Below are 27,918 nucleotides of genomic sequence, written 5' to 3'. Positions count from 1 at the left end.
AACTTCACTGGCCTGTCCCTTTGGAAAGGGATCCTTGTTCAAGTTACTCTCTAGTTCTCTGCAAAAACATACCACATGACCAAATAAACAACTGAGAGAGGAATGAATGAGCACCTCAAGCTCCTTCTTTATTCGTTCATTAACAATCAACGATACCTAACTGTAATCACTTATTCATTGTATTGAGCTGTGATCTACCATGGGGCACCCTGTTTTTTGTTTTGGTTTGGTGTTTTTGAGGTAGGGTCTCACTCTAGCTCAGGCTGACCTGGAATTCACTATGTAGTCTCAGGGTGGCCTTGAACTCACGGCAATCCTCCCACCTCTGCCTCCTGAGTGCTGGGATTAAAGGAGTGTGCCACCATGCCCAGCTTATTTTCTTATCTTCAAAGTCATGTGCACAGCACAGAAGCATTACCCCAAAGCATTTTGAACTTAAATAGAGGTAGACACGAATTTCCATAACCACTGATAACAAACTTTTTGGATCAAAGCTGATTAGGTGTTACTATATCTAAAAATTGTTATGCAAAATTACTACAAGTTGTGGCATCATTTGATTACTTTAGAATCAGCAACTGTTTTTTACCTAACCAACTTATTGAACAAAAAAAAAAAAACCTTTATATTCTGCATAGTGCTTTTCCCCTTGTTTTTGACTCCCTCACAATAGACAGATATTTCATTTCTTCTGTATGTATAGTATTCCATTTTCATTATGTGAGATGAGTTTCCCAAATGCTATTAGAAAAACCTGTATTTCATTCATTTTGGATGCACCATTCGTAACAGGCATTGAGAAGTGGTAAATGGAGACATTAGTTATAAACAGATACCTAAGCAAAGGCAGATATTTGGTCACCCTAATTTGGTAAAGGAATCTGTCCCCTAAGCTACATATTCTAGAATTGTTTCTCATACACACACACAGCACATATATGTATGTATATATAATGCATATATATAGATATATAATTATTTGAGAGAGAGAGAGAGAGCATGGGCACCCCAGGGCCCCTAGCCACTGCAAACAAACTCCAGATGCATGTGCCACCTTGTGCATCTGGCTTACGTAGGTCCTGGGAAATTGACCCAGGGTCCTTTGGATTTGCAGGCAAACACCTTAACTGCTAAGCCATCTCTCCAGCCTTTGTTTCTAATATATTACATGGGGACCTGCCTGTAGATGAATTTCTCATCACTTTTTTTCTTCAGAAACATGGCTTTGGCCACAGATAGGTGGTAGGATTTTCCTTACTTATCAGCTGATATCACTTTAAAGGGCACCCACTACAGCTGTAGAAAACACATGAGCTGGGCTGAAGAGATGGCTGAGCAGTCAATGTGCTTGCCTGCAAAGCCAAAGGAACCTGGTTCGATTCCCCAGGACCCACATAAGCCGGGGGGCACAAACATCTAGAGTTTGTTTGCAATGGCTAGAGGCCCTGGCATGCAATTCTTGCTCTCTCTCAAATAAATTTTAAACCAGGCATGGTGGCACATGCCTTTAATCCCAGCACTCAGGAGGCAGAAGTAGGAGGATCACTGTGAGTTCGAGGCCACCCTGATACTACATAGTGAGTTCCAGGTTGGTCTGAGCTGCAGTGAAACCGTACCTTGAAAAACCAAATAAATAAATAAAATAAATTTTAAAAAAGGAAACACATAAGCTTACCTAGAAAGGTGCAAAGAATGTTAGCTATAAATAGAAGGTATATAAGAATATTGTAGCTGGGTGTGGTGGCACACGCCTTTAATTCCAGTACTCGGGAGGCAGAGGTGGGAGGATCACCATGAGTTCGAGGCCACCCTGAGAATATAGTGAAGTCAAGATCAGCCTGGGCTAGAGTGAGACCTACCTCAAAAAAGAGAAGAAAGAAATATTGTAAACTATAGTCTTATACAAAGCAAGTTTTATTTTGCCTTTTTAGACTTTTCCCCTTATTTCACACCATCTATGACGTTTTATCCACTAGGACTCACTCTAACACATGTTAGCCAGTGACTGTGAGAACAGCGTGAAAATAGTAACAAATGTAAGATTGTAGCATTTTACTGTTTTTGTGAATGAGTCTCCTTTGACTGTATTCCTTCGTTCCCTTTGTCAGTATCTTGCAGCTTGCCTTTTAAGGCTACTGCGTCTTCCACTAATTTTGTTACAAAGGAGTAACTGTAGTCTGGCATTATTGCAAATTCTCATTTTAGTATAACAAAGAGATCAGAGTCATCAACAGAGCCGTGGTATGTTCCAGCGATTCAAGCAACGGAGCCTTCTATCTGCCAATAACTCCTGGGGAACACCTGGACGTCATCGATACCACCGAGCAAAATCAAGTGATCTGCCGCAATTCTAAAGGCAAATGTACGTTTATTGAGTTGTTGGCCTTCAAGTTTCTCTTGATAAATTTTTTGTTTAGTTTTGTTTGTTTGTTTGTTTTTTTGAGGTAGGATCTCACTCTAGCTCAGGCTGACCTAGACTTTTTAAAAATATATTTAATTTATTTATTTGAAAGAGAAAGAGGAAGAGAGACAGAGAAAGAATAGACGCACTAGGGCCTCCAGCCACTACAAACGAACTCCAGATACATGTGCCACCTTGTGCATCTGGCTTACATGGGACCTGGAGAGTTGAACCAGATTCCTTTGGCTTTTCCAGCAAGCGCCTTAACAGCTAATCCATCTCTCCAGCCCTGACCTGGGCTTTTTAAAAACCACAAAGATCGTTCTCTAAAACTATCACATAGGTGGGGCTGGAGAGATGGCTCAGCACTAGGGCACCTGTCCACAATGCCTCATGAACCTGGTTCGATTCCCTAGAATCCACATAAAGCAGATGTTTTCAGTGGCTGGAAGCCCCAGTGAACCCATTCCCTCTCCCGCTCACTCTCTGCTTGCAGATAGAAATAAAATCAAAGGCTGGAGAGATGGCTTTGTGGTTAAGACACTTGCCAAAGGCCCCAGGTTCAATTTTCCAGGTCCCACGTAAGCCAGATTGCACAAGGCAGCACATGCAGTGGCTGGAGGCCACTCTTTTTCTTTCTCCCTTTCTCATCTCAAATAAAAATATTTTTTTTAAAAAAATAACCTTAAAAAACTGTTATGTAACAGTGATTTCTGTTTCTGTAGATGGATTTGTGCTCATTGAACACGTAGTCTTAAGTAAGTTGATTTCATATTTCAAATCATGACTTGTAAGTATTTAGTGTGGTATTGGGTATACTGGTCTTAAGGAAAAAGATTTTTGTAATATTTTATTTTTTCTCAATTTTCGAAAACATTTTCCTTGATTATAAAAAATATTCCATGATAATCCCCTCCCTCCCCCCACTTTCCCCTTTGAAATTCCATTCTCCATCATATCTTCTCCCCATCTCAATAAGTGTCTTTTTATTTTGATGAGAAAAAAAGTTTTGAAAGCTAGATATGTAATGCTCTGTCTTGGGTTACATTAGAAGAGGGTTTTTTTTTCTTCTCCTCATCTTCCTGGGTATAGGTACCAAAGGAATTGACAAATTGCATTTATAACCCTAAAGAGTCACATATTAAGCCAGACCAAAAACAAAAAAAAAAATTACCTCTCGAGTCTCCTGATTATTCAATGAGTTGACTTCAAAATACTTATATTATTTTTCCTTTCCCCCAGACATCAAGAGTGATCAAGGAAGTTCTAAGCCAGCCTGAGTCTACTCTGGGACCGGAGTCCTCCCTCAACAGTAATTTCTGTTTGCCCATCAAAACGAAACAGACAGTGGAAACTTTGGTTGGGAATGAGGTGTAGAAAGGTTTGCCCTCTAGTGACTGTTTTACTGCTGGCTCAAGAGGCTGTGAGCAGATGTCGGAGCCCTGGGGCAGGAAGCCAAGTTGGAAATTGCTCCAGCGCCTGCTCCCTCCAACAATGGTCAAGCCGCTTAGGAGCCCACAGCATTTGCACTCGCTACATGCACAGTTCAACTCACTCTAAGTTCTGAACAGTAGATAATGTTACTTTAAATACTCAAATTTATCAGTGCTTAATAAAGGTTTAAGTGTTCTTTTGCTTTGTGACAGAAAGAAAAATAAATGCTATTCAACGATGGTTTCTTTTAGAAACGCTTTTTAAAAATTTGTTTAAAATATATTTTACTTATTTATTTGAGAAACAGGGAGAGAATGGGCGTGCCAGGGCCTCCAGCCACTGCAAATGAACTCCAGATGCATGTGCCCCCTTGTGCATCTGGCTAACGTGGGTTCTGGAGACTCGAACTGGATCCTTTGGCTTTGCAGGCAAATGCCTTAGCTGCTAAGCCATCTCTCCAACCCCTTGAAATGATTATTTTTTATTTATTGGAGGAAGGGAGAGAAAGAATGGGTACATCAGGGCCTCCAGCCACTGCAAATGAACTCCAGATGCATGTGCCCCCTTGTGCATCTGGCTTACTTGGGAACTGGGGAGTTGAACCTGGGTTCTTTGGCTTATGCCTTTAAACACTAAGCCATCTCTCCAGTTCCCAAAACACTTTTGACTGACAATAAACAATGGTAATTCCCTCTCCTCCCCCACTTTCCCCTTCGCAATGAAACTCTCCATCATATCCCCTCCCCCTCTGAATCAGTCTCTCTTTTATTTTGATGTCATCATCTTTTCCTCCTCTTATGATGGTCTTGTGTAGGTAGTGTCAGGCGCTGTGAGGTCATGGATATCCAGGCTATTTTGTGTCTGGAGGAGCACATTGTAAGGAGTCCTACCCTTCCTTTGGCTCTTACATCCTTTCTGCCACCTTTGAGCACTTTTTTGAAAATCAATGTATTTCTAATTGTAGACAATATCCTTTTAAGAAACATCAAAATATATTTAACAAAATCTAAAAAGTGTATATTAATATACATAAACATACACATGCATCAATGTGTATTGTCACAATAGCAAACCTTATTCAAATAGACTGTGCGTGTGTATTATCACTTACACAATATCAAACAGAAGTTAGGAGCAAAGTTGTAATAATATTTGTTTTTTACATGATATGCACTAAATGTTGCTTTCCTTTTTTGTCTTAATAATTCTACTTTTTTTTTTTGAGGTAGGCTCTCACTCTAGGCCAGAGCTGACTTGGAATTCACTAGGTAAGTCTCAGGGTGGCCTCGAACTCACGGCGATCCTTCTACTTTGGCCTCCCAAGTGCTGGGATTAGAGGCATCCACCACCACACCCAATAGATTCACCTGTTTTTAACTGAAGAATCTTGCTTATTTCTTTAAGGAAGATGACAATGGCCATGGAGTTGTGGCCTCATTCTTTGCATGTTGAGGGTACTTTTAATTCTGCTCTAGCAATTATTTTTTTTATTTTTAAATTTTTATTAACATTTTCCATGATTATAAAAAAATATTCCATGGTAATTCCCTCCCTCCCCCCCCCCCCCGGACGCTTTCCCCTTTGAAATTCCATTCTCCATCATATTGGAAGAGAGACTTAGCAAGGCAATTTAATGTAAAAAAAAAAGTATAGAAATGTTGGGGCTGGAGAGATGGCTTTGCCGGTAAGGTGCTTGCCTGAGAAACCTAAGGACTCGTGCGAATCTCCAGGTCTCAGACGCAGGGATGTGAGCGTGCAATGTCGCATATGCACACAAGGGGGCGCACACGTCTGCCACAGCAGGTAGGAAAAAAAACAGCTAGAGTGAGGCTGAACTCTGGCCAGGGTCAGCTGGCTGTGAAACTCAGAAGCCAGCCTCCACCTCCCAGATTGCTTCCAGCTGGGACAAAGCTTTCAAAACAGGAGTTAATGAATGGATGGATTAGTGGGTGTGTTGGTGGAAGGGGAGACCACATCTGATTCAAGAGCTCAGGCACAGGCAGGTAGAGTCAGCAGGGAATAATGTGGGGACAATTGAAACACGTTTATCAGGGATGGCTCAGCTGTTAAGTCGTTTGCTTGCAAAGCCAAAGGACCCAGGTTCGATTCCTCATGTTAGCCAGATGCACAAGGAGGCGCAAGTGTCTGAAAGTGTTTCTATCTCTCTTCCCCTTCCTCTTTCTGATATTAAATATTAAATTTCATAAATTAAATTTACCACACACAGAAAATTCAAACCAAGTGTCACAGAGTATAGGCAGATGCCTGACGGAATACTGGGAGATGTGAAAAGACATTCTGTCAGACCTACACAGCACACAGCACGCTGAAAACCTGGAGGGAACCCAACTACATAAGAGAGCTTTCTCCAGGGACGCCAAGCAACAGTCAGGACCCTGGCAAGGGCTGCCCATGGGGTGGGCTCGCATTCCCGACCAGATCGCTGAATGAATTCACCCAGCAGTGGCCAGCTAGGAGACGCCACCCGCGAAGTCCTACCCACACACCTGGGCAGCGCCAGCCGTCCAGAAACCCGGAGGAAGACTGAGAAGACGCAAGCCACCCAAACCAGAGGAAGTTGCAGCAGGAGAAACAGCATTTCAGAAGCCGTAAAGGACTCCACGAAGGACACCCATTAAGACCTGTATCTCCTCCACACCTGTCTCTCCACCCAGCTCTTGCTTCCTCAACACCTCTCCCATCTTTAACACCCACCGTCCTTTGAGCAGAACAGTTTGGCCCTGTTCACCTGTTAAACTTTACTGCTTCTCTTTGGTTTTGATTTTGGTTTTGTGAGAGAGGGTCTCACTCTAGCCCAGGCTGATCTGGAATTCACTATGTAGTCTCAGGGTGGCCTTGAACTAACAGTGATCCTCCTACCTCTGCCTCCCGAGTGCTGGGATCAAAGACATGCGCCACCACGCCCAGCTAAGAAAAACATTTTTATGATAAAAGCAAGCTGAAGGAATTTCTGACCACTGAAACAAACCTACAGCAAATAAATGAAGGAATACTTTGGCCTGAAAACAAGCTGACACACAAGAGGCTACAGGGGGAAAAATAAATGATGCTAGGGCTGTTGTTAATAAAAATAAATAAAACATACATAAGTCAATTAATACAATTTACCACATCAACAGACTCAAAGGCAGAAATCATGATTTCTCGACAGAGAAAAGATCTTTGACAAAGTCCAAAACGCCTTCATGATAAAATGCCCTGGGCAGACTAGGGATGGAAGGAATATATTTCAAAATAACAACAGCCAAGCCTACCCCTCCAACACGCTAAAATGCGGAAGCATTCCCTTTACGACCGAGAACAAAAAACACGCATGACGTTCCGTCTTTCCACTCGTACCCAACACGGCGCTTGAAGTCTTAGCCAAAGCAATAAATAAGGCAGGCAGCTTCGAGTTGCTGGCAGAAAACACCTGACCAAGAGCAGCTTATGGGAACAAAGGGCTTATTTTGGCTTACAGACCTGAGTGAGAGGAAGGTCCACGATGGCAGATGAAACGATGGCATGAGCAGAATTCAGCAGCGACAGGAGAGTGTGCCAAACAGGGGCAAGCGCCCGCTGGCTATAAATAAGCCCACCCCCGGCAATACACCGCCTCCAGGAGGCGTTAATTCCCCAAATCCCCATCAGCTGGGAAGCTAGCATTCAGAACACATAGTTGATGGGAGACACCTGAATCAAACCACCACCGGTACAAATAATCCTATACCTAAGAGACCCTAAAAACTTCACCAGTGGGCTGGAGGGATGGCTTAGCAGTTATGACATTTGCCTGCAAAGCCAAAGGATCCAAGTGTGATTCTCCAGGACCCACGTTAGCCAGATGCACAAGGGGGTGCACACATCTGGAGTTTGTTTGCAGTGGCTGGAGGCCCTGGCGCGCCCATTCTCTCTGTCAAATAAATAAATAAAAATAAAATACTTAAAAAAAAAAAAAGACTTCACCAGAAAACCGCTAGGGCTGATGCTTTCACAAAGGTGGCAGGATGCAGGATTCACATTACAAGCCAGTAGCTTTCCTATATGCCAACAGCAAGTATATGGCTAAAAAGCCAGAGAAACAAGTCCATTCACAACAGCCTCCCAGAAACAGAATGGCTTGGAGCAAACCTAACCCAAGAAGTGAAAGACTCCTCCACTGAAAACCTGAAAACGCTGCACCTACCGAGGTGATGAAAACAGACAGGTTCACAAGAAATAAAGCCTTGCCACCTTGGGCCTCTAAATAAATTCCCTCCTTAACTGTCTTGCTCCGACCCTATTCAGCTCCACAGAGTTAAAAAGCATTCATTCTCATCTTTGCCTAACAGAAGTTAGAGCTTCCGCTGGGGGGAGGGGGGATGAAGGAGAAACAGGAGAAAGATAGTTTTTTTTTAAAAAAATTATTTATAGCCGGGCGTGGTGGTGCACACCTTTAATTCCAGCACTCGGGAGGCAGAGGTAGGAGGATCGTGGTGAGTTCGAGGCCACCCTGAGACTCCATAGTGAATTCCAGGTCTGCCTGGGCCAGAGTGAGACCCTACCTCAAAAGACAAAAATAATAATAATTTGCAAGAGAGAAAGAGAAAGAGGGAGAGAGGGAGAAAGAGAGAGAGAGAGAATGGGCGCACCAGGGCCTCCAGCCACTGCAAATGAACTCCAGACGCGTGCACCCCCTTGTGCTGCTGGTTTACGTGGGTCCTGGGGAATCGAACCTGGGTCCTCTAACTTTGCAGGCAAACGCCTTAACCACTAAGCCATCTTTCCAGCCCAAAGATAGCTTTATATAGGCAGCCGGCCAGGGACAAGGGCCCAAAGAGAACAGCGGGTGCTGTTGCAGTCGGGTTCGCGTTGCTGGTAGAAATCATTCAACCAAGAGCAGCTTCTGGGAAAAAGATTTATTTTGGCTTACAGGCTCGAGGGGAAGCTCCACGATGGCAGGGGAAACGATGGCATGAGCAGAGGGTGGACATCACCTCCTGGCCAACATAAGGTGGGACACAGCAACAGGAGGGTGTGCCAAACACTGGCAAGGGGACACTGGCTATAACACCCATAAGCCCGCCCCCAACAATACACCGCCTCCAGGGGTCGTTAATTCCCAAATCTCCATCAGCTGGGGACCTGGCATTCAGAACACCTGAGTTTATGGGGGACGCCTGAATCAAACCAGCACAGATGCCACCATGCCTCTCTAGAAGGACTAGGACCCATGTCTAATCCAGTCTTATCCAAGATGCCGGCAAGCAATTCCCCAGCAACAGGTCCCTGCTTCTTCCTTAGTTTACACACCCTACATCCAGGTTGGCTGGTGACACCGTCCCCCAGGGGGTCTGTCTCTTAAGCCCATTCTCCAGTGAGGTGGCTGTTCAATTCACAAAAGGGTGTGTGTATAAGAAGCTCTCCTGGTCCTTACTTTGATAAGCTTGCCCACTCCCAGCCTGGCTGGGTAAGGGAATGGGGAGAATTTTCTTCTTCTCTTTTTTTCTTTTTTTGTTTTGTTTTTTTGAGGTAGGGTCTCACTCTAGCCCAGGCTGACCTGGAAATCACTGTGGAGTCTCAGGGTGGCCTCGAACTCACGGCGATCCCCGTACCTCTGCCTCCCCAGTGCTGGGATTAAAGGCGCGCACCACCATGCCCGGCTGAATTTTCTTTTCCAGACAGTTCCTGTGTTATTTTGCCACATGCATGGGGTTTCCTTGACCCCTAAGTCCTCCGCTTCCTCTGAATCCTCTAGGGTCCCCCACGCAACACCACCGTGGGTGTGCGTCCAGAGGTCCCTAAGTTCACACGTCACAGGCGTACGGCCCGTCTACATCCACCGCAGCACTGACCAAAATGGCCAAATTATACAATCAGCTTAGGGTGTCTGCCAGCAGGCATTTTTTCTTTTTTTAAAGAAAATAAGGTCAATAGATACAATGGCGTTTTAGTCAGCCACGGGGAATAACTTAACGTGACTTACAGGTGAATGTATGTAAAATGTGACATCAGATTCAGAAAGACAGGTATCAGACGTGTCTTCTTACTTGTGTACCCCAAACTGCATGTAAACTGGAGGGGTGAGTGAGAATAGTGGAGGGGGAGACAAGAGAGCCCGGGCAGACCGCACATGGCATGCTTGCGTGAAAATGTTGGAAACCCATCAGTACGTACGAGGAATACACGTCCATGAAGTGTTTACGTTAAGAAAGGGGAGCCGGGTGGGGGTGAGTGCTTGTCTCGTGTGCACAAAGTTGTGAGTGTGGTCTCCAGTGCCACATACATAAGGCTTAGTGGTGAACACACCTTTAATGCCAGCACGTGGGAGGTGGTAGGAGGAAGATTATGAGGTTATCCTAGGCTAAAGGTGAGTTTGAGCCCAGCCTGGGCTCCATGAGCTCCCCCGCCCCATTCTCTCTCTCGCTCTCTCTCTCTCACACATTCACACAGTGCTTGGTCATTAGAGTGCCCTTGTTAAACCTCTAAGACTTGTGAATAGTAAATGTAATTTCTGACCATTCCTTAAGCTTGTAGTAATTTGTTATAATAATTAAAAAAAAAAAAAAAACAGGGCTGAAGGGATGGTTTAGCAGTTAAGGCACTTGCCTGCAAAACCAAAGGACGCTGGTTCGACTCCCCAGGACCCACGTAAGCCTGATGCACAAGGTGGCACATGCGTCTGGAGTTGGTTTGCAGAGGCTGGAGGCCCTGGTGCACCCATTCTCTCTCTTTCCATGTGTCTTTCTCTCTCTCTCTCAAATAAACAAATAATAAAATATTTAAAAATAACAGAAAACAAATACAATGGCTGAGGCTAAAAACCAGAGTGTGCAGTAAGTAATGTAACCACAAATGGACAGCAATGGCTCGGTCTCCAGGGAGTGACGGGCCACCTCGTCCTGAAGCAGCGTACACAGTCAGAGCATTAGCTGAAGGAACAGAAACACAAGGGGCTTCCGACAAACCAGCTTTAATGTGATCTTGTGAAAAGCGCACACGGTGCCAGTGAGGCTGCTCGCCCGGGCTCGTGCCAGGGAGCTCCACACGGTGCCAGGCCTGGGGAGACCGAGGGAGAGGGCCTGCAGGTCTAGGAGACATCTTCTCGTGGTTTCTAGAAGGTAAGTCCTGCGCTTGGCTCATCACTTAGCTCACACCCAGAGACAGACAAAACTGAAATTTGAATCTATTGTTAGTGAAACATAAAAACACTGGAAGTCTGTTGCCCTCTCCCCCCACCCCCCGAAACCAATTATGAAACGTGGTCCCAATTTCAACCATTTTAAAACATCTTTAAATATGCGCTGATGAGTTAATGAATTCGCCTGTGGGGATGATCTGCGGGCCGAGAGCGAATGCATGATGTACCCAACCCTATATCACCTTTGGATAAAGATAAACAGGACCTAAGAGCTGTCAATTTTCAGTTTTATTTGTCACACTCAAAAACTTCCATGTGATATTTCAGCAAACATAATAAAAATGCAAACAGTCTTCCTAAAACAGTATCAAAATCCTATGATTCAAGTTCACAGTTCTCTAACACCTTCACATTAGATAATCAAAGCAGTGTGCACAACCATGGCTGTGAATCGTCTTGACAGGAAGCTGTGTTTTGGTACATTAAGGCGGCTTTAGCCAACACTTAAAGAGGTCTGCTTAACAGTATTTACTGACGTGAAAGACGAGTTTGGTTATATAAATATTTGATGTTTCCAAGAAATTTTAAAGAGTCTCTTACAATGATAACACCATAATTTGTGAAACTGTGGTCTTAAACATTCTTAGCACGACGTTCTTGTCATATACAACTTGCCTAAAAAATCAAGATGCTCATCCAGTCGGCATCAAAGATATCTGGTAAAAAAACAAAGGGACTTACATTAAATATGGGGATATAATCTCTTATTCAAGCCAGGGCTTTCAAAGAGCTTCACACACATCTGTGAGGTAGGTTACCATCCACATTTTGTACAAGAGAAAAACGACCTAAGATTCTGTGACTCATGCCTAACGAAGGGCCCAATTAATCCTTAGCTGTGTGCGTTTCTTTTTGCTATGGACTTTGAAAATATAAAGGTTGTTATGAGTTTCATTCATTTAAAAGGCGGTAAGAAGGCAGCCAAATATTTATCCAGGTGACATCGAGAAGTGAAAGGAACAGGAAATTATTTGGTGCATGAGATCCGGTGGTGATAATGTAAGGTTTGGCTCCAGGAACCTGAAAACACCCTTGCTGACAATCTCTATTTCTCCTTGAAATGTTACATTAACGGAGCAAACCTTGAATTAAAAGAGAATCACCGTATACATCTTGTAAAAACTCTGTTCAAAATTTTCTTCAGGCTAGAAAAATCTAGAAATCTAGAAATCCTTAACTCGTGTTCCTGGAAAGAATACTTGACTTTAGGATTCCCTTAACTGCACTTCAAACATAACTGAAATTTTTACCTGTTTGTCCAAATATTCATAAATTACTTCCATGAGTTCTGAACTGTTTTCAGACATGAATCATAGTTACCCAAAAGGTGCAGACAGTCGGGCCGAAACCATTGATAGGCAAGGAGATCATTAAACATTAACAATGGCTCCCGGAATTAATATAGACCCATGTCTGATAAGTTCTAGAAGAGACCCGACTCTTATCAGGGTTATGACTAAAAGCCAAATTAAAATTTAATGCAGTCTAGACTGAGGGTCCTGTTCCTCATGCTTACCAGTGGCATTAAAGGCATATAAATCGTCGTGGAAACGCTGGTGGAGAGGCCAGCAGCTAGTTTAAATAACATAGTGTGTGGGCTGGAGAGATGGCTTAGCAGTTAAGCGCTTGCCTGTGAAGCCTAAGGACCAAGGTTCGAGGCTCGATTCCCCAGGACCCACATTAACCAGATGCACGTGAGGGCGTATGCGTCTGGAGCTCATTTGCAGTGGCTGGAGGCCCTGGCACGCCCCTTCTCTCTCTTCTCTCCCTATCTGCCTCTTTCTCTGTCTGTCACTATCAAATAAAAATAAAACAAAAACAAATTTTTTAAATAACGCAGTGTGTGATTTAGACTTATTAAACAGCAGTGATGTGTCAAAGGCTTAAGTGGTTTGAGAGAATTTCTATCAAGCCAATAATGACTGGGTAGTTCACAGAGATAGACGTTATGAAAATAGCATCCAGATGAAACTCACTGATCTGCATATGACATAAGAATTAGCTCAGTCCACGTAACGGCCACAGCTGGGGCTCCTCTTCCTCTCTGAATCACACAAGCGCGGGGTGGGGACGTAGCTCACTGACACAGCTCTCGCCTGACACACGCAAGGCCCTGGGTTCGATCCCCACTTCCACACGCAAATCACATCAATGAAATTGTAGGAAAAATTATGTCCTAAAGCTTTTTCAGCATCTTAAGCACCCTAGATAACTTGTAAGTACTCATGAAATCCACATAATGATCACAAATATTTCCGATAATTACATCTACTTAGTACAATCACCTGGTTCGTTTGATTAAACTAGCCTACTGTATGTTACACCTAAGACAAGCAGCTGGTTTTATTCCTCAGCACGCAGATGTTGCATGAACTCAGAGTGCTCTGCCCCGGAGGCAGGCGCTGGATTTAAGGATCAACCGCTCCCTCTGCACTGGTATGGTACTCAGGAGTTCTCATGAGCTTTTTGTTGTTGTTGTTTTGGTTTTTTTTTTTTTTTTTTTTTTTTTTGTGGTAGGGTCTTGCTGTAGCCCAGGCTGACCTGGAATTCGCTATGGAGTCTCAGGATGGCCTCGAACTTGGCGATCTTACATCTGCCTCCCAAGCGCTGGGGTTAAAGGCGCGTGCGCCACTGCGCCAGACTCTTGTGACCTTTTTGATCCTGCTTCTTCGACGAGAAAAATGTCAGCATGTACTTTTTCTGGGTGCCTTGACAAGGCCACTGTATGAACTTAGCAGGCGTGGGAGATCGCTGGTGTTAAAGCCCACCGGGAAAATGCATGCGCCCTTTTCATCAGCTCCGTCAGCAATCTTGTACTGCTGCGTGTATGTGGACTTTCTGGAAGATTCTTGCCCTCTGCATTCCACCAGGCAGTTATTTATCTATTTCAGAATCTGCCTTTGAAATGCCTCACCACACCCAAACGGAACATTCACATCAGTACACAGACCGAAACAGCTAACAAAAAAGGGTACTCCCACGGTCACAGAAGACTGAGCTTTAAGCTCATGGGCTCCCACTTGAGGTCTCCCTGGCCATCTCTGCAGGGTCCAACCCTAGGCGCCAGCCAGTGCCACCAGGAGCCACCGCAGGCTCTGCTGATGCTTTTCCACAGTAGACAATCTCACGAGGACTTAGGGTCCCGTGTGCGAACCTCGGGACGTCCGCCTGGGCACACCGCGAGCAGATTTGGGTGTCCTTCTGACCTTCTTTGTCTGAGGTCATCAATTCTGTTACCAGGGACGTGGAAGCCTATCACGGTGTGCCCAACGCTGGTCCGAGGATGACCTACTGGCACAGACCTCGAGGGGTGGGAAGGTAGGGAGAACAGAGGTGCTGACAAGAAACAGGCTGCCTCTGAACCAGGGAGGCTAACAGATTCTGAAAACTACCGTCAATGCAGAAGGACTAGACCACATACAGAAATGCTGGGTTGAGGGCTTTTTGTTTTTTTTTTTTTGTCTTTAAAAACCAAAACAAAACAAAATACAGGCAAAGCTATGAACACACCTCACATTTATACACTGAGATTTCACAATGGGACTTCAGCTCAAATCAAAGAACACAGATGTGGGTAAGTGGTTCATAATTATTTTCCCGATTATGCCCTCGCTTAATCTTAAGAATCCAATTTGTTATTTCATGAGTGCAAATTGGCTAGAGAAAGAAAACCCAGAATTTTGTAGCCACTTTTGAAAATCTATTTGCACAAAGTAGAAAATTATCAGTGCCAATTATACATGGCCAATTCCCTATCACAAATATATATATATGTATATATTTAATATATATATAACACACATATATATATATGTATATATTTAATATATATATAACACACATATATATATATTAGAACATATATATATATATATATATATATATATATATATATATATATATATGTATGTATGTTACTGATTACCGTCAGTCCCTGGATTCATCTTATTAATGACTAGCACCAGGGATTATAAACAGTAGAGATTACAGAAGCATCATAAAGAGTTCATCAATCAAATCAGAAACCCAGGGGCTGGGGAGATGGCTTAGTGGTTAAGGCGCTTGCCTGCAAAGCCAAAGGACCTCAGTTTGATTCCCCAGGACCCACATAAGCCAGATGCACAACGTGGCGCATGCATCTGGAGTTCGTTGGAAGCCCTGGTGTACCCATTCTCTCTCTCTCACTCTGCCTCTTTCCCTCTCTCAACTAAATAAATGAAAGTAAGATATTTAAAAAAATTAAAAAAAAACCCAGAAACCCAACCTGTAGGTGGGTTTCCCTCTCTGCCTGTATAATTAAATTTAAGATAGCTTTAAACTTGGTATCCCAAACAAGTGCACTAAATTCCCTGTGCCTGGAGCAGTGTCAGAAGTTGCTGGCCTCTCACTCTTTGTAAGTAATCCTGCTTAAGACTTTTGAGTCATCCGTTAAGAATTAAAAATAAGAGCCGGGCATGTCGGCACACACCTTTGATCCCAGCACTCAGGAGGCAGAGGTAGGAGGATCACCGTGAGTTCAAGGCCACCCTGAGACTACCAAGTGAATTCCAGGTCAACCTACCTCGAAATACAAAGCAACAAAATTAAAAATTAAAAATTAAAAAGGTTGAAAATACCACGTGCTGTGGAATAAAACCAATACATCATAAAACACGCTGCATACTTTGTCCACTATTTCCTAATTATAAGTGTGTCTGTCTGCATATGGAAACACAAGTCGGAACCAGGGCTGGAGGGATGGCTTAGCAGCTACGGGGCTTGCCTGTAAAGCCCAAGGACTCATGTTGGAATCTCCTGGCACCTCGTAAGCCAGACGCCCCGTGACGCAGGCACAAGGTCGCACGGGCACACAAGGGGCAGCACCTGTCCGGAGTTCATTCACAGCAGTCTGAAGGTCCCAGCGCACCCATTCTCTCTTCCTCTCTCTCTCTCAAAAAAATAACTTTTAGCAAGTCTGAACCGGAACAATAACTGGTAGGCAAGTAGTTCGTTTGAAACAGCCCGATTGCCCCCCTCAAATAAATAATTATAATCTTTTCAAAGGAAAAAAGTACTTTCCAAAGTTTCTTTTCTTATGGGACTGAAGGTCTCCTTACTGTTTCTTTTCTTTAGAAACAAGGCCATGCTATGTAGCCCAGATCGGCCTCGAGCTCTCCTTCCTCACGTGGCCCCTCGAATGCTGGGCTCAAAGGTGAGTCTCACCTGTGGGGAGACTTTGTTTAAGTAGGAAACTAACTTGGGCACAGTGGCACTAAACAAAACGATACCACTTGGTATTTCTGAAAGGACTTGTCAAAACTCTCTAATGCTAATCACCAATTCCTGTTGTCCTCCACAAGGGGGAGAATGGAAGTATCTCCCAAACCTGTTTCGTGGAGCCCTGTCTTGGGAAACGAGCCCATTTCTAGGGCAGAAATAAAGCCGTATCGCTAAGCCAGCAACGGAAGTCTCCCCAGGGTCTTGACGGAGGAGAAATGAATTCTGTTCTTTTCTGGGCCTGTGGCCAGCGAGGCGAATCCGCTGTGACGACATGCTAGACCTGTGACGTTTGTCTGAACCCGTGAACACATGCTGCAATCCAATCTTCTACGTTACCTCCACCCACAGAATAGGTATATTTTAAAAACAGTGCAGGGGCCGGAGGGATGGCTTAACGGTTAAGGCGCTTGCTTGCAAAGCCAAAGGACCCAGGTTCGATTCCCGAGGACCATGTAAGCCAGATGCACAGGGTGACACATGCATCTGGAGTTCATTTGCAGTGGCTGGAGGCCCTGGTGCGCCCATTCATTCTCTCTCTCTCTGCCTGTTTCTCTGTCTTTCAGATGAATAAATAAAAATAATAAAACCAATGCAGAAAAGAAACAAAGCTATGATCCTCAGTTCTCCTGAAATTCAAAAGGTAGCTATCAAGTTGCAAGTTCACAAATACCAGTAAGAACAAGGAAATAGTAAAGAACTTATTCATTCTCAAACAACATACGACTGGTCAAAAGTTGGTTTGCTATGACCTGGTTTTTAATATCGGATTTACTAAAGAGATGTTCAGGAGTCCTTTCTACCTTCAAAACTGTGGCAGAGTTTTGTCATGGGAAGAATCCATTCAGTTCCTTATTTTGAGGCTGTGCCAACTTGTAATTAGGCAAATATGAGGTGGCTTTGTTCTTTCCAAACAAAGAGGTATGTACACATTTGGAGAAGCCAAAATTAGGCCGAGTCCATAGCACATTGGATTTAGTAAACAGGATTATTCATCCTTGTTAAAATAATTACTAAAAATTACCCCCTCATGCCACAAGATGGCAGTCTTGCAAAGGTTAAACCTTAAACTATCTGACACTGTAAACCCATTCTTTTCCACTGATGATTTTAACCTGGATTTACAAGTATTAAACAGCATAAAAAAAAAAAGATTTATAATCTTATACAGTGCATGCTCGTGATTCAAAAGAATATGTAAAGGTAGACATACCTGTCTTCTATAAAAACAGGAGAAACTTGGTTGAACTTTCTCATTTGCTTCTTGGTAGAAAATACATTTGGCAAACAGACACTTGTCAAGGTAATGTCATTTGTGTTTGCAAGAGCTTACATTTTCCAGGGTAAGTCTGACCAATGATTTTGTTAATTACAACATAAATACAATAAATGGGGATTCAATAAATTATAAATAATTTAAAAATATTTTTACTAAGACAAACTATAATCAACGAGCTACTATACACTCTGCAATAGGCTTTTCTTCTTTAAAAAAAAAACAAACAAAAATCTTAAATCTTTTAAAAAAGATTGCACACACAAAAATTTGGTTTTTGATTCAAAGCACTGGTGTGTCAACACGTATGCACATATTTAAGCAACACATATCTTTATCCCAAGAGAGAACTTTTGAAAGCATTTAAGGCTTCCCTGCCTTGCCGGGTTTGACGGTGAAGGTCACGGCATATCAAAATTGGAAGTGCACAAAACAGGGTCTTTGAACTGAGTGGCTGTCAATCAAGAAAGGGAGCCGCAGAGGGTTCCAGGGCTACGTGGGTCACAAGTGAAGGGGAGACAACAGTGACCTGGGTGAAGGAATGATGGGAGCCACGCTGACACACAGCATCCGGCCGCCTGCTCCTCCCCTGAGCCACCACACCCCAGAGACACACGAGGAAAGGAAAGGAGAAGAGTTTGTTCTGCCTTGTTTCGTTGAACTAGCTATTGTGTGTGTGTGTGTGTGTGTGTGTGTGTGTGTGTGTGTTTGGGTGGTGGCGGGATTACACCTGGGGTCTTCCACGTGTTACGTGAACACGCTGCCACTGAGCTGTATCTCCCGCTCTGCCTACCCTCTGACCATTCTTGGTAAAAAGATGATAAACAGAGCCGGGCGTGGTGGCGCACGCCTTTAATCCCAGCACTCGGGAGGCAGAGGTAGTAGGATCGCCGTGAGTTCGAGGCCACCCTGAGACTACATAGAGAATTCCAGGTCAGCCTGGGCTAGAGCGAGACCCTACCTCGGGAAAAAAAAAAAAAAAAGATGATAAACAGTGTCACAAATAATTTGAGAACGGGAAGCTACAAGGACATATTTTTATAATCATATAAGCTGGTAGGGAAGACAGATGCTGCTGCCATCGCAGGCATTTCAGTATCAAGCCCTGAAGGCTCTTAGGACATACGTGATGACTCAGGCGCATCTCAAGACCTTACCCTGAGAGGTAGAGAGAGCTATTTTTAAGAACCTGGAGACTGGGGACTGGTTACGGAGCCACAGCCCTCCTGGGGTTTCACTGGGCAGTAACTGCAGTTAGCTGTTGCGGGAACTCCGCTTCTGATATTTAGGGAACAAGCTCTTGAGATTTCAACATTTAAATCATCTTTTTACTAATGGGGATTTTATTTCTCAATCTTCTTGGGCAAGAAGCCTGGAAACTTAGAGAGCTTAAAGCCCGCTGACGTTCAGGGGGCCAAGTGGACTTGCGTACCCTCCGTGGGGCAGCAGAGGAGGTCCCTTTAGCTCACAGGTGGGGACCATGGGCCCCATTCATGCTCCCCCTTTGTCACGGCGTCGCAGACACAGCACAATCACAGAGTTCTCAACGCAGAGACAACAGCGACCCTTTGTGTACGCGGTAACTTCAGTAACACAGCACGTCCCCTAGCAATAGTCATGTCTACTGGGATTGCAAACTCTATGATCTCCAGAAGTGAAATAATAATTTAAATAGGATATCTGATTTTTTTTTTTTTCACAGTGAGTAAACACAGAGAGACAGAAACCAGTGGCAGGATTATCAACGGGCTAAAGTAGTGATCAGACTGGCGCACATTTCAAAAAAATCCATGGTGTGGCTGCCCAGGCGAGGGGAGACCGGAGACTGGGTGCTTCCCGTCACGGAGCCAGTGAGGGAGCTGGAAAGGGACTGGCTCTCAGCAGTTGCTGAATCGAAACTTGACCTTGGCCGGTGTAAGCCAGCGGCCGAGCAGGAGCGCTGAGGGGTGGAAGAGCCGGACCTCTGCTCCGCCACCTCATCTGAAAGGACCAGAGGACAGGGTCATGCCAAGCACACTCCCCCGCCCTGCCCGCCGGAGCTGCCACTCTCCCGGTGTGAGGTCAGCACGCCCACCTGAGCAGAACTTAGCAAGCAAGGCCGGTTAACAGCCAATCCCCAGCACAGCTCTCCAGCCCTGGGCACCCCGAGTCCTCTCCACACACTATGGAGCTCCCTTTAAGGGCAGCTCAGCACCAACATCACTACAGATGCTCTGGAATGGGGGACACATCATCAAAGAGGACATGCCTCCATTTGACAACGGCACATCCTTAGCACCTTACCTTCTACTAACATATATTTATTTTATTTTATTTGAGACAAGGGGGCGTGCCAGGGCCTCCAGCCACTGCAAACGGACTCCAGACGTGTGCGCCCCCCACCTTGTGCATCTGGCTTACATGGGTCCTGGGGAATCGAACCTGGGTCCTTAGGCTTCGCAGGCCAAGTGCCTTAACTGCTAAGCCACTTCCCCATTGCCCAGCAACATATATTTAATTTCACTTATGCTGTGGCTTCGTCTAGACGACCCAGAAGTCAGAAGAGCTACCCACCACGTCTTCAGAGGGCTTTTAGCACCGAGCTTTACCCCGAGAGTCTTATCTGCTCAGGCCCCACCGTGGCTACATGGCTTCCTCACCATCGATGCTTTTGAAGTCCAAAAGGTAGCTCCTACTGTCGACCAGGTAAAGCTGCAAGCTCATCTTCACATAATTGCCGGTCACTGGGTTTTTCCTTCTGACTCGAAGGTGGTATGCGTTCACTACCTAAACCAGGACAGAAGACAAGAAAGACCATACATGTCCCATGCTACTATAAGGAATGTCAAAAGTGAGTATAAAGTAGGGAAGAAACGTCTGAATAATTTTTCTTTTATGTTGGTTAGTTACCTTAGTATGCTTAACTAACCCCACTGACATTTATGTACGAAAACTCAGCGAAGTTTAGCCTTTAACCCAGATATGCCTCCACGTCAGACCAGCAGTAATTATATAGGTTGCTCAGCCTTTCCTTGAATTAATTAATTAATTTGACAGAGTGAGAGAATGGGCGCTCCAGGGCCTCCAGCTACTGCAAACCAACTCCAGACACATGCGCCCCCTTGTGCATCTGGCTGATGTGGGTCTTGGGGAATCAAACCTGGGTCCTTTGGCTTTGCGGGTAAACGCCTTAATCGCTAAGCCATCCCTTCAGCCTCCTTGAATATTTTTTGATATATAGGCAGCATAATGAATAACAGAGGGCTGGAGTGATGGCTTAGCATTTAAGATGCTTCCCTGGAAGGCCTAAGGACCCAGGTTTGAAGCCTCAGGACCCACATAAGCCAGGTATACAAGATGGCACATGGGTTTGCAGTGGCCAGAAGCCCTAGCACACCCATTCTCTGTCTGTCTGTCTATCTTTCAAATAAATAATTAACTAATTTTTTTTAAAAGAATAACAGCCAGGCATGGTAGCACATGCCTTTAGTTCCAGCACTCGGGAGGCAGAGGTAGGAGGATCGCCATGAGTTCAAGGCCACCCTGAGACTTCATAGTGAATTCCAGGTCAGCCTGGGCCAGAGTGAGACCCTACCTCGGGAAAACCAAGAAAGAAAGAAAGAAAGAAAGAAAGAAAGAAAGAAAGAAAGAAAGAAAGAGGGAGGGAGGGAGGGAGGGAGGGAGGGAGGGAGGGAGGGAGGGAGGGAGGGAGGGAGGGAGGGAAAGAGAGAGAGAGAGAGAGAGAGAGAGAGAGAGAGAGAAAAAATAGAGGTTTAACACAATTAGTGACTTTATAAATCACAAAATCCAAATACTGAGCCAGGCGTGGTGGTGCACGATTTTAATCCCAGCACTGGGAAGGCTGAGGCAGGAAGATCGCCATGAGTTTGACGCCAGCCTGATATGACAGAGCAAATTCCAGATCAGCCTGGGCTATAGCAAGGCTTTATCTGAAAGAAATAAAGAAAGAAAAAGAGAGAGGGAAGGAAGGAAGGAAGGAAGGAAGGAAGGAAGGAAGGAAGGAAGGAAGGAAGGAAGGAAGGAAGGAAGGAAGGGAAAGAAAGAAAGAAGGGAGGGAGGGAGGAGGGAGGGGGGAGGGGGAAGGGGGAGGGGGAGGGGGGAGGGGGGAAGAAAATCCAAATATCACAAAAATCTTGTGAGGAATATATATATATTTTTCCCTTTAACAAAAAAAAAATGCAGATAAGGAAGTCTAAGTTTGAGAACATCTCAGTAAGAAATTTTAAAGGTAACAGTATCTCCTTTTCTTTCTTTCTTATTTATTAATTTTTTTGAGATGATAGGGTCTTACACTGGTCCCAAACTCAGAACAACCTCAGAGCCTACCTCAGCCTCCAGAGCACTGGAATTACAGTTATGAGCCACCACACATGCCAATATCACCTTTTAAGTAAATAAAACTGCTTTGTAAAAGGTAGAGCTGTTTAGCGTAAGGAACTGCTTTGTCATTACTCAAAATCAAGTAATAAAATGAAAGTAAAGCCTGATTTATTTGGACATGTCAAACATCTACATGGTAAGTTTGAATGCTTTAGTTTTCCTTTTTTTTTTTTTTCTTTAACAAAGCTCATTATGGGGCTGGAGAGATGGCTTAGCAGTTAAGGCTTTTGCCCGCAAAGCCAAAAATCCCAGGTTCGATTCCCCAGGACCCACATTAGCCAGATGCACAAGGGGGCGCACATGTCTGGAGTTTGTTTGCAGTGGCTGGAGGCCCTGATGTGCCCATTCTCTTTCTCCCTCTCTCTGCCTCTTTCCCTCTCTCTCAAATAAATAAAATAAAAAGAAAGTTGAAGAAAAAGTTCATTATCTTAAAGAACAACAGTGAAAGGAATATCTGAAACGAAAAATAAAGCCCCCCATATATTCAACTAGAGCTGAAATAAAATAAAATGCTAATTTCAAAAATATTTATTGAAAAAGAGAGAGAGAGAGAGAGAGAATGGGCATGCCAGGGCTTCTAGTCACTGCAAACAAACTCCACATGCATGTGACACCTTGTACATCTGGTTTTACAAGGGTCCTGGGGAATCAAACCTGGGTCCTTTGGCTTTGCTGACAAGTGCCTTAACCACTAAGCCATCTCTCCAGACCTGAAATGCTAATTTTAAAAGAGTAAAATATGAGATGACAGTAAGGAAAATATATCTTAACCAAGGATTAAAAACAACAGATAAGAGAGAAATTCTCAGCTTTGAGAAAAACAATTGTTGACTGAGTTGATAATTTACACTGAAGTACCTGTCACAGTTACATACTTTCCATGCCAAAAAGGCAAGAAATGAAAATGATCTTTGTAAAATCATTAAAAATAAATCAGGCTGGGCATGGTGGCACACATCTTTGATCCCAATACTGGGGAGGCAGAGGTAGGAGGATAGCTGTGAGTTCAAGGCCACCCTGAGACTGCAAGAGTGAATTTCAACTCAGCCTGGGCCAGAGTGAAACCGTATCTCAAAAAACCAATAATAGGGCTGGAGAGATGGCTTAGCAGTTAAGCACTTGCCTGTGAAGCCTAAGGACCCCGGTTCGAGGCTCGGTTCCCCAGGTCCCACATTAGCCAGATGCACAAGGGGGCGCACACGTCTGGAATTCGTTTGCAGAGGCTGGAGGCCCTGGCACGCCCATTCTCTCTCTCTCCCTCTGTCTGTCTTTCTCTCTGTGTCTGTCACTCTCAAATAAATAAATAAATAAAAACTAAAAAAAATTTTTAAAGAAAACCAATAATAATAATAACAACAACAACAACCAGATTGTCTTTAAAAACTTGGGACTTTTGATTGCTATGGCTGTGATGAAATAGGTGGACTGTTTTCTCTATAAATTACTTTGTTTCTTGGCTAAGAATGCTAGTCCACAATTCAAAATACGTAAGTTCTCTACATTCACAGCTCTTTACCCTTCGAGGTTTTCACTGATTGTGCTATTTAATTAGAAAAAATGGAGCCGGGCGTGGTGGCGCACGCCTTTAATCCCAGCACTTGGGAGGCAGAGGTAGGAGGATCTCCGAGAGTTCGAGGCCACCCTGAGACTCCATAGTGAATTCCAGGTCAGCCTGAGCTAGAGCGAGACCCTACCTCAAAAAAACCAAAACAAAAAGAATGGGCAATGCTGGATCGAAAACGATTTCTTATTGTCCCCAGCTCTCAAGTCACCCACACCGCCAGCTTATTATAAATGGCTTCTACACTTGAGCTGAGTCACCGCAACGTCCCACCTTCCACTCGAAGTCCAGCTGCTTCATAGCTCGGTACACCTCGGCCATGATGTCGTAGGGTTTGCTCTGGCTCCGGATGCCCAGGTGCCACTTGGCTTTCTTCACGGCTAAGGACTTGGGCTTCGTCGTGTTCAGGGCGTCCAGAGGACAGCGCGCTTTGGGGCTGTCAGCGATGAGCGGCGGCATCCGCTCCGGGTGCGGCTTCAGGCCCGGGGGAATGTGCATGGCGCTGTCGTCCATGAAGGAGCCGGTCGGAGGGCTGGAGGCGAGGTAGAACTCACTGGCCTGGTTCATGATCCTGCGGTTGTCGATGACCAGGTGGTACGCCACGGCCAGCTGGTCTTGAGGGTCGTCGCTGTACAAACTGGTCATCACCTCGGCCTCCGTACACTCAAACTTCTCACAGACCTCCCTCACGGCCTCGTCATCGATGACACTGGCATCGTAGGAAGGGTCTTCAGGAAAGAGGTAAGTAGGTAAATCTTGTTTGAACCATTCATGCTCTCTAGTAAAAAAAAAAAATACATATATATACATATATATGTGTGTGTGTATATATATACATACATACATATATATGTGTGTGTGTATATATATGTGTGTGTGTGTGTGTGTTTATGTATGTATGTATATATATATATATGAAATACCACACACGATATTGTAAGAACATTCTTTGGCGAGTCCCATGCAATTCAGACATGAGACAAGACAATGCAATAGAGTCCAAAGATTGGAGTCCAGTCCCAGCCCTCCTCAGATACGGGACCCTGGGCAAGTTAATTCCTTCCCCACTCCTGAATAAATACAGCTATTCCCACTTGAGCTGACATTTCCTTGACAATGAATAAAGTGAGTCTGTTATTTCAAGGGTGGGGGGGAAACTAGCAATATTTGCCGGGTGTGGTGGCGCACGCCTTTAATCCAAGCACTCGGGAGGCAGAGGTAGGAGGCTCATCATGAGTTCAAGGCCACCCTGAGACTACAGAGTGAATTCCAGGTCAGCCTGGACTAGAGTGAGACCCTACATTGAAAAACAAAAAGACAAAAACAAAAAACTAGCAGTATTTGCTGCCAATAATAAAATTCATGTTTTCCTGCAAAAACTCAGAATATTGCACACAATTTTTATCTGTATCCTAGAGTCTGATGGTTTCTCAATACCTAAAGACTTTCTGAGGAAGTTACTATTGATAATAATGAATATACTTTTTAAGAGTGCATAATTCAATATGTCATCACATAGAAACTCTTCGTAGATCAATAGTGTAAGGTTTTCCAAGGACCAATCTATGGTGTGACAGAATCATACATGCATAAGGGATCTGCCTAAAATTTAACATCCAGGCCCAGCGTGGTGGCGCACGCCTTTAATCCCAACACTAGGGAGGCAGAGGTAGGAGGATCACCATGAGTTCGAGGCCACCCTGAGACTACATAGTGAATTCCAGGTCAGCCTGGGCTAGACAGAGACAAAGCAGAAAAAATAAAATTAAGATCCACCAATTGATTATAATGTAGCAAAATACTTTGTAAAATTCATTGACAGTTTTTCTCACTTGGCATTGCAAACACATATGTTAGGCTTTCTTGTACTGTCAAAGAGGAAGGCCACAGTTATCTGAATGGCTATTACAATGCTGCTTTCTGGCACTGGAGAGATGGCGCAGTGGTTAAAGGCACTTACTGCAAAGCCTGTTGGCCTGGGTTTGATTCCCCACTGCCCATGTAAAGAGCCAGATTCACAAAGTGGTGCACGTTTGTAGCAGCAAAAGGATCTGGTGCACTAATTCTCTCTCTCAAACAAACACAAAGGAAATAAAATGCTCCTTTCTTTCCCAACCACTTACATGTGACTAGATTTTCTTCATGAACTTCGAGCAGTACAAAATATTTATTGCAAGGCTGGATGAAGGAGGAGGATGGGAATCAGCTGTATTTGATTTTGCTAGGCATTAAGAGAATTAAATACTGTGAGAGCCCTCATGATCTTTGTTGTTTTGCATGTTTTCTCAACATAGGGTCTCTCTCTAGGCCAGGCTGACCTGGAATTAACTCTGTAGTCTCAGGGTGGCCTCAAACTTATGGCGATCCTCCTACCTCTGCCTCCCGAGGGCTGGGGTTAAAGATGTGTGCCACCACGCCTGGCAGTTCTCATGAGTTTTTAATGTACATTTTGCTACTTAAGAACACCATTCCAAGGACTTCCAGGCTACAGAAAGAGCTCCTGACCTACAGAGAGAGCTCCAGGCCACCCGGGTAATTCACCTCTGAGTAGGTCAGTGAGAAACCATCTCAAAATGAAAAAAAAAAAAAAAAAAGGGGGAGCAAAAAGGGCGAGGGGTCCAGAGGTACACAGCTCAGCAGTAGAGGGCTTGCTATGAGACAAGAGGTCCTAGCTTGGTCCCAGTTTCAAACACACACAAAAGATGGGACCTAACTTTAATTGACATGTAGTGGATTTTCTTTCATTTTTAAGTAGATTAAATCTTTTAATTTTGGTTTTAATATTTTACAAGGGAACTACTGAGATACCCGTTAAGAAAAATTCTTTGAGGCTTTTTATAATTCTTAACTGTGTAAAAAGGTTTTGAAATGAGACAGTCTGAGCAGTGTTCTCCTAAATCTTATGTCCTCTTACTTCTGGGCCTTTGCATCTCATTTTATGATGGCCACAGTAGTTAACCCCTTTTCATCTCACAGGCACCAACACCTTGAAGGTGTTTAAATGTTGGTTTGTGATAAAACTAGGTACTCCCTAAGCTAAAGTCAGATTGATATACTTTGGGTGGGGCCTGGGGTAATGTATGTGGGGGTGCCAGGTGTACAGGACAACTCTGGGGCTGGTCCTCACTGGCCGCCTCTTTGTAGGCAGGGTCTGTCATTCACCAGGCTACAGAGACAGCTCCTGGGCTACAGAAGATGCTCCTGGACTGGAGAGAGAGAGAGTGAGAGAGAGACAGAGAGAGATCCTGGGCTACAGAACATGCTCCTGGACTGCAGAGAGAGAGAGAGAGAGAGAGAGAGAGAGAGAGAGAGACAGATCCTGGACTACAGAAGATGTTCCTGGACTGGAGAGAGCGGAGAGATGCTGGGATACAGAAGATGCTCCTGGACTGGAGAGAGAGAGAGTGAGAGAGAGACAGAGAGAGATCCTGGGCTACAGAACATGCTCCTGGACTGCAGAGAGAGAGATCCTGGGCTACAGAAGATGCTCCTGGACTGCAGAGAGAGAGAGAGAGAGAGAGAGAGAGAGAGAGAGAGAGAGAGAGACAGGTCCTGGACTACAGAAGATGTTCCTGGACTGGAGAGAGCGGAGAGATGCTGGGATACAGAAGATGCTCCTGGACTGGAGAGAGAGAGAGTGAGAGAGAGACAGAGAGAGATCCTGGGCTACAGAAGATGCTCCTGGACTGCAGAGAGAGAGAGAGAGAGAGAGATCCTGGACTACAGAAGATGTTCCTGGACTGGAGAGAGCGGAGAGATGCTGGGCTACAGAAGATGCTCCTGCACTGCAGCGAGAGAGATATCCTGGGATACAGAAAATGCTCCTGGACTGGGGAGAGAGAAAGAGGGATTGGAGAGAGAGAGAGAGAGAGAGAGAGAGAGAGAGAGAGAGAGAGAGAGAGAGAGAGAGGGAGAGGGAGAGGGAGATGGAGATTGAGATCCCGGGCGACAGAAAGAGCTTCCTGACCATGAGTTCCCTGCCTCTGCTTCCTGTCTCCCCTGTGGGCATTCTGAAATGGCAAATGCCCTCTACTATGTCCACCAACTGATGACTCTTTTGACAAGGGGGCTATCCATACAATAAAGGACTTGTCAAGCAAATGAGGGGTACAGTAATGATACATGCGCTATTATACAAATGCCTTTCAATATGCTAAATAAAAGATGCCTCCCACGAAAAGCATGTGGCACATGAATCCATCTGTATATAACATGCAGAATGGGCAAAAAGACAGGAAGTAGACTACTGGTTCTAGAAGCTGGGAAGAGGCAGAAACGAGTAACCACCACCTAAAGGTACAGAGTTCCTTCCCTCCTTCCTTCCTTCCTTCCTTCCTTTTCTCCCTCCCTCCCTTCCTCTCTCTCCCCCCTCTCTCCCCCCTCCCCCTCTTTCTCTTTCTTTCTTTGAAGCAAGCCTAACAGACTGGCAT

At 44.6% G+C, this 27,918-nt stretch overlaps 2 protein-coding genes across 3 annotated transcripts in view; one reads left to right on the top strand and one right to left on the bottom strand.

Annotated features, from left to right (window-relative positions):
• Positions 1-3,962, top strand: part of Fyb2 (FYN binding protein 2) — a 30,272-nt gene extending 26,310 nt beyond the window's left edge. The window contains exons 13-15 of the mRNA XM_045139385.1: positions 2,206-2,362; positions 3,127-3,159; positions 3,644-3,962. Coding sequence (XP_044995320.1) covers positions 2,206-2,362; positions 3,127-3,159; positions 3,644-3,681 — 228 coding nt within the window. The 3' untranslated portion in view covers positions 3,682-3,962. The remainder of the gene's footprint in view (positions 1-2,205; positions 2,363-3,126; positions 3,160-3,643) is intronic.
• A 13,046-nt stretch (positions 3,963-17,008) lies between these two features.
• The window catches only part of Prkaa2 (protein kinase AMP-activated catalytic subunit alpha 2), a 53,542-nt gene continuing 42,632 nt past the window's right edge, over positions 17,009-27,918 (bottom strand). For both annotated transcript variants that reach the window (XM_045139260.1, XM_045139261.1), the window contains 3 exons: positions 23,762-24,266; positions 20,187-20,313; positions 17,009-19,527 (listed from right to left, as the gene is read on the bottom strand). In XM_045139260.1, coding sequence (XP_044995195.1) covers positions 19,289-19,527; positions 20,187-20,313; positions 23,762-24,266 — 871 coding nt within the window. In that variant the 3' untranslated portion in view covers positions 17,009-19,288. The remainder of the gene's footprint in view (positions 19,528-20,186; positions 20,314-23,761; positions 24,267-27,918) is intronic.

The sequence above is a fragment of the Jaculus jaculus genome, chromosome 21 (genome assembly GCF_020740685.1).
Source record: "Jaculus jaculus isolate mJacJac1 chromosome 21, mJacJac1.mat.Y.cur, whole genome shotgun sequence".
NCBI classification, from domain to species: Eukaryota; Metazoa; Chordata; class Mammalia; order Rodentia; family Dipodidae; genus Jaculus; species Jaculus jaculus.
This window is presented reverse-complemented; position numbering and strand designations above follow the sequence as displayed.